Genomic DNA, 13,385 nt, shown 5'->3' on the forward strand with positions numbered 1-13,385 from the left:
TGTGGGGACCAGTAACCCTGCGTGACTCCCTGCATGACATATATAATATGTTGAAGTTTGCCAGTCACTTTCATGTATATTACCAGTGGCTCCCTTTGCCTGAAGTCCAAAGTCTTAGTGGAATTTCTTGCCTTTAAATCTGCCTCTCGCCTCACATCTTGATATTCTCCCTGACACACCCTGCATTCCAGCCCATGATGACCACCTGCTGCTCCTAAACAGGCCATGCAATGTTTCATTTCTCTCCATTCCAATGTTCAGTGTTGCCTGTTTCTCCTATGTGGTTTTCCTCCTCTGCCTGGAGAATTCTTGCTCATCTTTAGATGCCTAGGACAAATGTCACCTCTTCAGTGAAGACTTTCTGGATGAACCTCTGTGTTTATAAGCCCTGGAGCGCCACACTTAAACCCTCTCAAGGCCACACCCGTTAGGCTGGCTATTGCCCAAACCTGGAAATAACAAGTGTCAGGTAAAATGTGGAGAAATTGGAACTCTTGTGCAATTGCTGGTGGGAATGTAAAATGATGCAGCTGCTGTGGAAAACATGGCAGTTCTTTAAAAAATTATACATAGAACTACCATATGATCCAGCAATTCCTCTTCTGGGTATATACCCAAAGGAATGAAAGCAGGAACTCAAACAGGTATTTGTACACCCATGTTCATAGTAGCATTATTCACAATGCCAAAGGGTGGAAACAAACTTGATATCTATCAAGGGATGAAAAGATAGACAAAAGGTGGTATATACATACATACAACATAGCCTTAAATAAAGAAGGAAATTCTGACACATGCTACAACAATGGAAGACATCCTAAGTGAAATAAGCTGGTGGCAAAAGGACATATACTGTATGATTCCACTTACATGAGTTTCCTAGAGTAGTTAAGTATATAAAGACAGAAAGTAGAATGGTAGTTGCCAGGGGGGAGGAGGATGGGAATGGGGAGTTATTGTTTAATAGGTACAGAGTAAGCCTAACATATGCTAGGATCCCAAACTCATTAATGCCAAAATAACTTAAGTCATTGCCTTTAATTCTCTTAGAGGCAGAATCCTTGGAATCTGAGTAAGTTGGGGGTCGCAGAGTGTGTGTCCTTCTCCTGAGCCATGCACACAGCCTGGAATGGCTTTCCCAGAAAGGCCTGGCATCAGGTAGGTGGACCATTTACAAGAGCATTTAGGAACATGGACTCTGACATGTGTGGAAAAAGCCTGGACAACATGGATGGATCTTGAGATTATTACACTAAGTGAAATAAGTCAGGCAGAAAAAGTCAAGAACATATGACTTCACTGATATGTGGGATATAAATCTGAAAGCAAACAAGGAACAAGACAAACAAATAAAGAAACAAAAACTCATAGACACAGACAACAGTTTAGTGGTTACCAGGGGGTAAAGAGGGAAGGGGGGATGGTAAAAGAGGGGAAAGGGGATCAAATATATGGTGATGGAGGGAAAACTGACTCTGGGTGGTGGGCATGTGATATGTAAATGACGTATTATAGAAGTGTACACTTGAAACCTATGTAGTTTGCTAACCGTCACCCCAATAAATTTAATTTTAAAAAAAGAAAGCCTGAGTCTGAATTCCAGCTCTTCCCACTACAGTGTGATAACTTTGGCCAGTCATGTAATCTTTCTGAGCCACAGTATTTTCAATGATCAAAATAGCAGAAATAATACTACCTCAGCTTTGTTGAGAGGATTAAAGAAGATGATTGGTATGAAAGTACCTACTGCATAATAACAGCTCACATTTAGAAGCCAATCACTATGGGTCAATAACAGTTCCCAGTGTTGCATGTAAAATTAATCTAGCATCATCCCCTTCATTATAGAAAGAGAACACTGAGGTGTAGTTGATACAGTAGTAAGTGATGGAAGTGGGATTTGAATGCAGGATTTGATTCCACCATGCACTACTGCCTCAAAATTATGTTCTCATGTGAAGACATTTATCATTATACCCTTAGAAAATCACTATCCATCACACACACACACACACACACACACACACACACACACACACACACCCCTTTTCTCTGCCTTTCCTACCCTCCCATTTCCATTTACTTACCTTAGTGAGGACAGGGGAAAATCCAGGGGTCACCAGGTCACCAGGCAGAGACTGAATGACCTTTTGGGTTGACACACCCTGGTTGTGTTCCTGGATGGCAAATCCCCTTTTCCTCTCTCCCTTCCCCAATTCACTCTCCAGGCTGAATACTTATCTGAATTGCAATTGGCATGGTGGATACAGGCTCATCAGGAGGGGCAAAGCTTTTAATACATGGACAGCAGCTTTGAGCCACCTTGAATATGGTGGACTATTTACCTCTTTTCCTTCCAATTCCCATACTAAGCCACAGAATTTATAATTATGCATGCTACAGTCCTAATTAGTCCCATTTGTAGTCCCTTTGGACCACGTTATGTCTGTTGATGTGCCGAGGCTAAGTTTCTGTTCCCCTTTGGGCACTTCCTTCTTTCTCTTTCCATTCCTGTTCCGCCCCACTGCTCCAGCTGCTCCATGCTGTGGTATTAAACTGTCGAAAGAGGGGATGCATACAAGGGCATCAGCGTGGAGAGCAGATTACTTCTTCCCCTCTGGGTAGTGCACTGCTGACAGTAGCTGCCTTAGGTAGAATTTCTTTCTATGGATCCAGACCTTAACACTTCCAGAGATTTCAGAAATTTTTGTGACTAATGATTTTTACATGTCTGTCATTCTTGCTTTGGAGAATTTCTCATTTTATCAGAGTTATTAGCCTATGACATGAAGACTGCTACTCTCTCTCTCCCTGGCCTCAAGTCATCTGCCTTTCCAAGGGTGAGTGTTCAGTGGACAGACTTTTCCTGTGATTTATGCTGCCTCCCTTCTGCAATATTTTCTTTGCCATACTGCGTAGTACCAGCAGTAGCTACAAAGGCCACTTTATCTGTGTGCATATGCTTATTCAACAACCTATGGATGGTCCTATTTTATCAATCTACAGATCCACCTCTGTATATTTCTACCCTCTGTCATCCATTCATAATGTCATATCATAGTAAAACAGGAAATTTTTACTGATGTGAAGGCAGCATGGGGAAAGCTTGGGGAAGAGAGGTAATCATGGATTCATGATTCATAATTCATATCCTATAATATAATCCAGCCATGCAAATCAACACAAGTCTGTACTAGAAGATTGAAGGAAATTGGGATATGGGAGATTTAAAGTTTATCTAAAATGATAGTATAGCTCATAGTTCTTTAGGCCATTCCTGCTCAGAAATGCCACATACTATATTCCTGACATCAAGAAGGATATGTGGGTACATGTCTGCTCAGGATTGAGAGTGGAGGCCATGAACACGGACTTCGGGTCAGAAAGACCTGAGTTCTGTCCTTTGCTGGCTGTGTGACCCTAGAAAAGTTACTTAATTTCTCTAGTAGTCAATTTTATAAAGTAGAGGTGCCGGCCCAGTGGCTCAGGCGGTTTGAGCTCCATGCTCCTAACTCCGAAGGCTGCCGGTTCGATTCCCGCATGGGCCAGTGGGCTCTCAACCACAAGGCTGCCGGTTCAACTCCTCGAGTCCCGCAAGGGATGGTGGGCTGCGTCCCCTGCAACTAGCAACAGCAACTGGACCTGGAGCTGAGCTGCGCCCTCCACAACTAAGACTGAAGGGACAATAACTTGAAGCTGAACAGCACCCTCCACAACTAAGATTGAAAGGACAACTTGACTTGGAAAAAAAAAAAGTCCTGGAAGTACACACTGTTCCCCAATAAAGTCCTGTTCCCCTTCCCCAATAAAATCTTTTTTAAAAAAGTAGAAAAATGAGGATCACAGTACATATCTCCACAACGTTATCTAACATTTAGGATAAAGTTTGGCTGTGAATGATAGGAAACTGAATGCATCAGTTACTGTAACAAGAAAGGTATGTATTTCTTTTTTTTTTTGGGGGGGTGGGTCATAGAATAAGCGTTTATCATCAGAGCACCGCTGGTCTGAGAAGGCAGCGGGTTAACACCTCCAAAAAACTGCCTTCTATTTTCTCTTTCTTAAAAGCCTGGGTGAGTAGTTTAGGGCTGATATGATGAATCCATGTTCCCCAGGACATAAGCTCTTTCTGTTCTTTTGCTCTGTCATCCTCAACCTGCGGTCTCCACTTCCTGATCTCAGATGACTGCTCAAGCTCCAGCCATCAAATTTTCGTTCCAGCCAGCAGGAAAGAGAAAAGAGGAGAAGTAGGAGGACCTACCTCTTTCCTTCAAACAGTTCTACTTACAAGCCATTGGCTAGAACTTAATCTCATGAACATAGCCAGCTATAATGGAGGCTGGGAAATTTTTATTCCAAGCAGTCATGTGCCTAGTTAAATATTGGAGGTTCTTTACTATGAAAGAGGAGAAAATGGGTACTGGACCAATATAGCATCTCCACAGATCTTTATGAGAGTTAAATGAGATAATTCGTGCAGAGGGCTGAGTACAATGACGGCCACAGAGTAAGCACTCAATGATTATTGCCATCATCATCATCATCATCATCATCATCATCGCCACCATGAGAAGGTGGGGAACACTTTGAAACTGTGAAAAGATGTTTCCTTATTCTAACCTTATCTTGCTGATAAAGTCATCCTTATCCATCTTCCTTTTAAGACACTCTGATCTTCATCTTTCATGAAGCAGACCCCTGTGCCTCTAATGTGTCCTTATGAAATAAAACCATATAAAAGGAAAGCAGAGGAATGGTGACCATTGGATTCAGGATAATGGTTATCTTTAGCTAGGGAAACAGAGGTGGGTTGTGGGGGAATGGAGGAAATACCTACTTAGATGTATGTTATTGTCAAAGTCCTAGTTTTAATTTTGGGTAGTGGATTCACAGGTGCCTATTGTATTATTAAAAATAACTAAATAAAAACAGAGATACTTGGACTAAAGATGCAACGATGAAGGTGTGTCATGAATCAAGGATTAGAAATAATCCAATGTTATGTACTTGAGGTCTTTAAATTGTCTTTGTGTGTACAATATTGCATGACATATGTGTTTGCATGTCAATAGTAGACAAAAATAGTATTTTCTATATGCATATACTTTTAACTTTTAAAGGGCTGCTGCACATCCAGAAAAACTATTTACGTAGTTCATTGCAGATGGTTGAGAGTTTGGTGTTATATAAACAGGACTTGGGACCTCAGCATCCTAAGGGAAATATTTTATTTTATCATTACAATAGCGCTACAATGTAGGCAGGACAAATGTTATTATTACTATTTTACAGATGAGAAAAAGGGAACTGAGAGGGCAAGGGACTTTCATGAGGTTACGTAGTTAGTACTGGAATGGAGCTTAAGACTCTGCATCTCTTGCCTAACGCTTCTTCCTTTAGTCCGTCTTATTCCCCAGTTATTATTGATGCATTATGCATTTATTCCATGCCTGTTAAATGTCAATCACATTGTGTCTACGTGTTTGTTTGTGTTCATATATTTGTGTGTTTTCTGGGTGTTGTGTGCAGTTTCTGTAATCTCTATGCTCTACGCACAGGCCCTTAGAGTTCTTAACGTGCCCCCCAGGCCCAATAGGCCCTTGCAACCCTGGGAGGAGTTCCCAGCTGGGGTTTCAGCTATCTTGTTATTCCTAGGTCACTGGGCTTCAGCACTTCCCCAGAGACCTATCTAGGTAAGCAGGCAGCTTTAATATCAGGGACCCATTCCCAGGCAGTGATCCACAGAGTTGAGGAGCAAGCCAGCAATGCCTCCATAATGATAATATTGACTTTTATGATAATTTATAGTTTATGAAGAGTTCTTATGAATACCATCTCATTTAATTCTCAGCCCTGAAAGTAGACTTTATAATTGTTCTCATTTTTTTCAGATACAAAGAGAGGATAAATGGCTTACTCAAGGTAACTCAGCTTGAGGATAGACTTGAATTCAGGTCATTTGCCTCCAAATTCTGTATTCTTTCCATGGTGCCCAGCCACCTCTGAAAGGGCATAAAGAGCTTGTCATCTGTCTAGCCTTGTGGAGAGAAGCAGGTGACTGCTCAATGCCAAGCAGTAGGAAGCCCCTCCTGACCCTCTGCAGAGGAAAAAAGACCAATTCAGAGTCCTGAGCAGCCCCAGACTCTGGACCTATCAGCTGAGAAAGAGACTAAGTAGTTGGAGCTTTTGCCCCTCCGTAAGGACCCTTGGGCATCTCACCCTGTGCCTCCTGAGATAAAGGTGTCTTCTAATCTCTGTGGCCTTAGGCAGTCTCTTTGTCTTTGAAGAGTCAGGGTTTGGGGGAATTGTCTAACCACATCCACCCTTTTGCACAGGAGGAAGTTCGGGTTCCTGCTGCCAGAGGTGAATCCCTCCGCCTACTGCTCTCGGACCTGTGTCTCTGTCACTCTTGTGATGCTGTCCGCCTTGTACCTGTGTGTCTTCTTCCCCACAGATTAACACAGTTCACCACCGCGGGGCCAACCGAGCAGGGCACCTTGGACTTAGTCAAGGTGTACACTAAATTAACTCAGCTTGCAAAGAAGAAACATTTGTGTTAGGGGAACCATTTCTCTCCTTGGGCTGTGGAGTGAGCCTTGCAGGTCCATGAAGGGACTGTGCTGGGAGGGTAACTCCTGCCTTCCACTCCACCCCTCGCTGCTTCCCTGCCTGGCCTCAGTCTCCAAGAGCCCCTGTCCTCAGGAGGTTCACTTCTCTCCTTCCTGAGCTGGGTCTCCTCGGACAAGGGAGACTGTGGAGTGTTGGGGGATGTATTAGGGGAGACGGGTAGCCACAGGTCAAGCTCCATTGTCTAACTTGGACTTATCAGTCATCGCCCGTCTGGTTCTTTTGTCTTATTTCTCAACTGTTCCAGTAGTCAGAGCTGGAAGTTCAGCAGGGATGTATTTGATAATCACCCCGAAGCCCCACAGCATGTGTACAGAGGTCTTCTGGCAGCTCATATTTAGAGCCCCCCTGCCCCCTCCTGAGGTGGGCTACGCTATAGGTCCCGCTGGATCCTCGCTTTCTTCGTCGGAGACATGGGGCTAACCCGGACTAGAACTCTGCTTCTTCGAAAATACCCCCTTTTCATGGCTGTAGATTCAGGGCCTAGGTTCTCCCCATTGGAAATCAGAACCTATTCAGCAGACCTTCCCGTCTGCCACACTGTCTCCTTAGCGCCGTGCACAGCCCTGAGCAGGTACTGCTTGCTATTCTTCCCACGGAGACAGCCAGACGGCCTGCTCAGGGTCACGCTGCCAGCCGGTTGGCAAAGGCTCCCGAGTTCAGGAAGTCTGAATGTCACTCCATCCTCTCCCCACCGTGTCCTGTTCTTAAAAGCTATTTTTACATGAAAACATACATATATGTTCAAAGGTGTAATTACTAAATTCTTCATAGCTACACGTCTTTACTGAAAAGCAATAAACTGATGAGAAAAGAAATGCAAAACTCAGAGGAAAATGTTCAACTGAAGAAAACATTTAATATTTGCCTCGCAGCCACTCCTAGGATGACCGGCCTCTGTGGCTTCAGCTCACCGCTGCGGTCTCATCCAGCCCATACTTCCTAGTCATCCCCCTCCCTCAAAATACACTCCCTCTTCCAATTGGCTGCCGCCAAAAGCCACACAGTTGGAAAAAAAAAAGTGGATTTTCTATCTGAATCAAGCAGCTACTTCCATACGCCTCCGCCTTCCCCTCGCGTGGCCCTAATTAATTCAGAACTAGGATTTCACGGTCCCCACTGGTCCCCCAGCCCCGAGCCCCGCCCTCTGCGCTCCGGGTGTCTCGCGTCCTCCCCTTTAAGGCCAGCCCCTCCCCCACGCCCACACCTCCGCGGCCCGGCCCCGCCTCCCCAAGCCCTGCCCCCTCCGACCCTCCCCTTTAAGGACCGGCCCCGGACGCAGACGAGGCTGTGACGCGGCCGCCGGCCCCCGGGCTGGGTACTTTGTCGCACGGCCGCTTCCCCCCGGGCTGGGCCCCTGCCGTCCCGCGTTCCTCCGAGCGTCAGGCCCCCGGGGGGAGGGTGGGAGGGAGGGAACTGGGCTGGTGGGCGCCGGCGGCGCACAGCGGGACCCACGGAGCCCCGCGACCCGCCGAGCCTGGAGCCGGGCCGGGCCGGGGAAGCCGGCCCCAGCCCGGAGCAAACTTCGCCGCCGGGCGGGGGGTGGCGGGGACCCCGTCCGGAGCCGGAGGAGGGAGCGGCCGCGGGCCCTCCCGCCTCTCCTCCCGCGTCTCCCGGCACCATGCTGTCCAACTCCCAGGGCCAGACCCCGCCGGTGCTGTTCCCCAACCCGCCACCGCCGCCACAGCCCCCCGCCCCGGCCCAGCTGCCGCCGCAGATCCCGCAGCAGTTTCCCCAGTTCCACGTCAGGTCGAGCCTGCAGATCAAGAAGAACGCCATCATCGACGACTACAAGGTCACCACCCAGGTCCTGGGGCTGGGCATCAACGGGAAAGTTTTACAGATCTTCAACAAGAGGACCCAGGAGAAATTCGCCCTAAAAGTAGGTTTGGGGCAGGGGAAGGGAGGCCCGGCAGAGGGGGCTCGGAGGGACGCCCCCCGCGCCCTGGGGCGGCCGGAGCGCGGCGGCTCCGCGTGACCGCACCGACCCTTTGCTGGGACGGGCGTCCGGGCCGCTGCGGGACCGTGGGTCCCGGCGCCGGGGGTGCCGAGTGCGCGGGGGCGGGGGCAGCGGGAAGGTCAGGGCCCAGCTGACCACGCCGCCCAGACCGCGCTTCCGGTCACCGCCGGGTGTCAGTGGCGGGGGCTCGAGAGGACGCTCGAGGACTCTGCCATTTTGGGGTTTGAGCCGGATCCGGCCGAGTTGGAACGGTTGGCTTCGCGACCACTTCTGCTAATTTCACCGCGCCTCGAGGAAGTGATTTTCCGGGTTTGTGGTTCCCCATCCTCTCCTCCTCCTTCCTTTCTTTCTGCGGGCACAAAAGGCCCATTGCTCATTGAGCTGGTTGGTCGGTTGGTTTTGAGAAGTCGGATCTCAGAGTTGATGTAGGCTCGCTCCTTATTTGGGAGCCGGAGTGTGTGATTTCACTTCCCGGAGCCTCGCGAGCGCGCCGCGCCGCCGTGCGTCGTGCGGGCCCCGGAGGTCGGTGCCGGGTGGGGATCCCGCTCGGCCGCGGCCCCCGGGGGCAGGAGGGATTCTTTTGATCCTAGAGTGGGGACCCTCCTACCTGAAGTGCAGTGAGGCTCGGGGTGGGAGGCCCGCAGCCTCCCGCACGGCGTCCGCTGTTTCCATGGCTCCAGTGATCATTGTAAACCCGGTCTGCAGACCACGCGTGGCCCAGTGCTGATTCCGCAGATCAGAGGTGGCCACTTGAGTCCTCGATATGGATCGTTGTTGGACAGTGGGAAGGGAGCGTTATCCTTGAGTTGGGGAAACCCAACCCCTTTTTTCTTTTTCTTTTTGAGAGGGTCTGGTAGAGGGAGAACGGGGATTTCAGTGAGAATACCTACTCCAGAAGTTAAACAGAATAGACTTGGAGGTTGATGAGGTGAGTGGGTCCTCTCCCTCCCGAGGGTTTACAGATTAAACCACATCTCTAAAGGTGGTATGTCAGGCCTATTTCCCCTGGGGTGTCTTAATGATTGGAGGAGGAGAAAATTACTTCCTGTGTTAATATTTCTTCCCCTTCAACCCGCAGGGCTAGCTGTATTTCAGCTATTAATACAAAACTGAGATATGTATGATGGGTGAAACTGTTGAATATATAATTAGCTGTAATAAAACTCTGGTACATCCTTCAGGTTTGTAGAGGGTAAGCATGTCCGATTTTCAGATTTAAGTTCTCTAAAATTATTTTCTTGCTGCTTTCAACCTACGTTTTTTGGAGAGAGCTTTCAACTAGTTCCAACACTCAGATTTTATTTGGTTTCTACTTTATGGTGTTGCTATGGGGTTTTGGTTAGTGTTTAGTATTAGACTGTTGGAGAAGGAATATATTAGTCTCTTGAACATCTTAATACTTTTTGTGCCTTAGACCACTTTTTCTGTACTTATAACTGGGGGCAGGGAGCTGGGATAGTTGTTTGACCGTGGCTCTGACCTTGGGCAGTGGAATTGAGGAAGTGACCGACGTTTCTTTCCAGGAGAATTTTCTGTCCCCTCTGAAATGCCATCTGTCTTCACTCATCAGCAGTTTGGGGACACTGGCTACTCATTTTCTTGGAGAGTTGGAAGATTGTGTAAAGACTTCAGAACAAAAGCTCTCATCTTCTCCTTATTCTATTTCATAGCCACACAAAACCACTCTCTAAGATGCTTTTGTGTGGCAGTGCAGATTTCTGTTGTAATTAGTAGAAGAGAGATTTGGATATTACCCCCTTTTGAATAGTTCTGAAAGCGAAAATCCAGCAGTATTTTAAATAATGCTCATAGTTTATCCTTCTTCAGTTAGGAGTGGGTGAAGACTGAAGTCAGAATCTGTTTTGATAGGCAGCCTACTCCCAGATCTTACAAGTTGACTCAACTGTTATATTATAGATTTCCCACACATCTTTGTATAAAAACTTAATAATAGAGGAAGAAAGAAGGGATGAGACATTCAGAGACTGACAGCAGTGTCAACAGCGCTTCATATCCAAATATTGGCTAAGACATAATTACAGTTGTAGGGGGAATCTGGTTCAAAGAATCCTGTTCCAGGCATGCACCAAAGAGATTTATAGATCTTGGATCTTGATTAACTTAACCTTAGGTGTTGATTAGTGAAGTGATTTTCAAAACCAGTACTGTTTTGATTATAAAGCAAGGGAGGAAGATGGGTGGGGGGCAGGAGGGGTTAGTCACCCCATCTGGAAAGGGCCTGAGGGAGAAGGGAGGAGACCTCTACTCTACACAGTATGTCAGGTCCTTCCTGGGCATTTGGGGCAGAGAGCAGAGCTGTAGGGCAGCAGCATGGCCTCTGCTGTGTCACAGCTCTGAGAGTTAATAGGAGGTGGTGACTGCCCAGCTGCCCTGCTCCCTATCTGTGGTCTGTGATCTTTAGCCCTATTAAGTGAAATCAGCGCTTAAAACGGTGGTCTCAGCTTGCCCTGCTGCTTCTCTACTTCCACCTGAGAGATCTTAACATTTAAATGCTTCTGGTGGGTGCTGTGACCTCACTTCCCATCTCTTCCGGCTGCTTTTACTCATGCTTCAGTCAGAGTCCGAAGGGACTTTAGAGGTCATCTCTACCCCCCTCATTCTGCAGATAAGAAAAGTAAGGCCCAGGGGAGACTTGCTTGAGGTAATACAGCCGTGCACTTGGCAGAGCCAGACCCCAGGGTGCCTGGGTCGGAGTGTCACGCCCCTTCCCGCTTTGTAACTGCAGTGACATCAGTAGGCCAGGACTTGGGACTGGCTGCTGCTCCCGTCCCTCAAGCCGGAGGAGCTTCACTCTTGGGTGAGGGGGGGCTAGGCAGGGATTTGTCACCTCCGCAGAAATAATCCCTGACGTTGGAGGGGCAGTTTATAAACCAGCTCAGCAGCAGCTCTATGAGTTTTGAATCTGTGGTAAACCAGCTTTTTTACCACCCCTCCCCCTTGTAGTAGTGTTTGACAAATGTCTTATTTTTTTGTACAAGAATACGGGAATTCTATTAACTATTTATTTGATAGGGACGCCTAGTCTCAACCCACTTCTGTGGTAATTGGTCGTATTCGCCATGGGTTCCTCAGCTGCTTCCTGCCTCACTGTGTCATGGTGACTCTTAGGTATTAGCTGAACAAATTTAATTAAAACTGGTATTGTTGTCCCTCTGCTGTGTGACTCTTACTTACATGAAGCATGATATTGCTTTACAAAATATAGACTGTTGTCATACCTTATCTCTGTCAATCTTTCTATTGCGTGGATTAGAAAAGCAAGGTCCCGTGGTTTCTTCTTTCTCCAGCGGTCCTCTCTCCCCAGGTCACTTCATGTCACTGTGCTATGGCGTTCTTTGGTGTTCTGAAGAATTGCTGATTGGAACCTCTCATGGTTGGTCTGGATACTGTTAGAGGGAACACCAGAGCTCCCACATCCCCACCGGACAGGCAACATATCCAGCACACCTGCTGCTGTGTACCTGTTGGGAGCAAGATTGGTAGTGTGACTGGGTGACGGGCGGTGTTCCAAATTGAGGTTTGCTGGATGGAATCACCAGGTGAGGAAAGGTTCATTGACCAAACCAGCCTCTTTTATGTCCACTACGGTTGCAGGTATTTAATAGTTTGCTGAGCATCCTACCATATTTTTAGTTGTATGGAGGATACAGACATATAAAGTGGCCTCAGAATTTGGGGGTGGAGGGTCAAGAAACTGATTTTGGGAAGGTGAAGTTAACAAATGTAGTCTAGGCTGCACTGCCTAATGCGGTAACCTGTAGACACGCATGGCTATTAAAATTAAAATTAATTATGTTAAACTAAATAAATTTGAAAAATCAGTTGCTAGCCACATTTGGAGTATCCAGTGGCTGTGTGGCGAATGGCTACTGGATTGAACAGTGCAGAAGAGTGTTTTCATCCTTGTAGAAAGTTCCACGAGACTTTGCTGGTCTAGGGGTTAAATGTTTGGTTGGGAATAGAGGAGCCTTGAAATGGATATCTGTAAGGATCCAAGGAGCTGAGGACAGCCCATTGCTGCTGGGCCTTGAGCAATAAGCAGATCTGCAGGAGGTGATGGTGGTGTTGGCCTTGGGGAGAGTTGAAGGGAGAGCAGGAGCTCAGGTTGGTAGGGAGCAAGTGGGGCTGGTGGCTCAGGATCGAACCTGAGCCATCTTTGTATTCAAAGCAGGTTCTAAAGTGTTTGAGGGGCATGAAGTAAACTAACAGGATGTTTTAAAGAAAGGTTACGAGTCGCTGAGGTTGAGGTTTGTGGTTCTTTCAGGAAAGGTTTTAGAGACGCTGTCCCTCTCCTGGGGCCCTGGCCCCTGTCTACTGCAGTGCAGCTCTTGGCATCCACTGAGGAAGGATCAAAGCAGGCTTGGCTCATGGTCCTTTTTCACTTGTGAATTCTGGGCTTTGACAGAGCTTGAACATAATCTCCAGCTAAGATCTGGGATCAGTGGCTTACAGAAGGCGGGGGGTGGGGAAAAGCAGCCAAGGCCTCCGGCCTAGATATCGGTGGGTGTCTGGGAAATGAGGGGCCTCCGTTTCAGGAGGATGAAAGTATTGGTATCCAGTCTATGGTGTTTCAACTGCTTGGGCTCTACAAAGCTGGGCCATCATCAGTTGATGGTTTTACTTAAGTAGCAGGTGCAGGGATTCAGGGCATTGCCTACAGGAGCCAAATTTCAGGACTGCTAGAGGCGAACTTAATCCCTGGCCAGATCCTGGGGCAGCAGAAAGGGGAGCTAAAGCTCCTGTCACCGCTGTGGAGTCTGTGCCAGGAGAAATGTCA

At 47.5% G+C, this 13,385-nt stretch overlaps 1 protein-coding gene across 1 annotated transcript in view; it reads left to right on the forward strand.

Moving 5' to 3' along the window:
• Nucleotides 1-8,050: 8,050 nt before the first annotated feature.
• The window catches only part of MAPKAPK2 (MAPK activated protein kinase 2), a 49,617-nt gene continuing 44,282 nt past the window's right edge, over nucleotides 8,051-13,385 (forward strand). Inside the window, exon 1 of the mRNA XM_081025967.1 lies at nucleotides 8,051-8,509. Within this exon, the coding sequence (XP_080882093.1) occupies nucleotides 8,249-8,509 (261 nt within the window). The 5' untranslated portion in view covers nucleotides 8,051-8,248. The remainder of the gene's footprint in view (nucleotides 8,510-13,385) is intronic.

The sequence above is a fragment of the Rhinolophus hipposideros genome (genome assembly GCF_964194185.1).
Source record: "Rhinolophus hipposideros genome assembly, chromosome: 19".
In the NCBI taxonomy this organism is placed as follows: Eukaryota; Metazoa; Chordata; class Mammalia; order Chiroptera; family Rhinolophidae; genus Rhinolophus; species Rhinolophus hipposideros.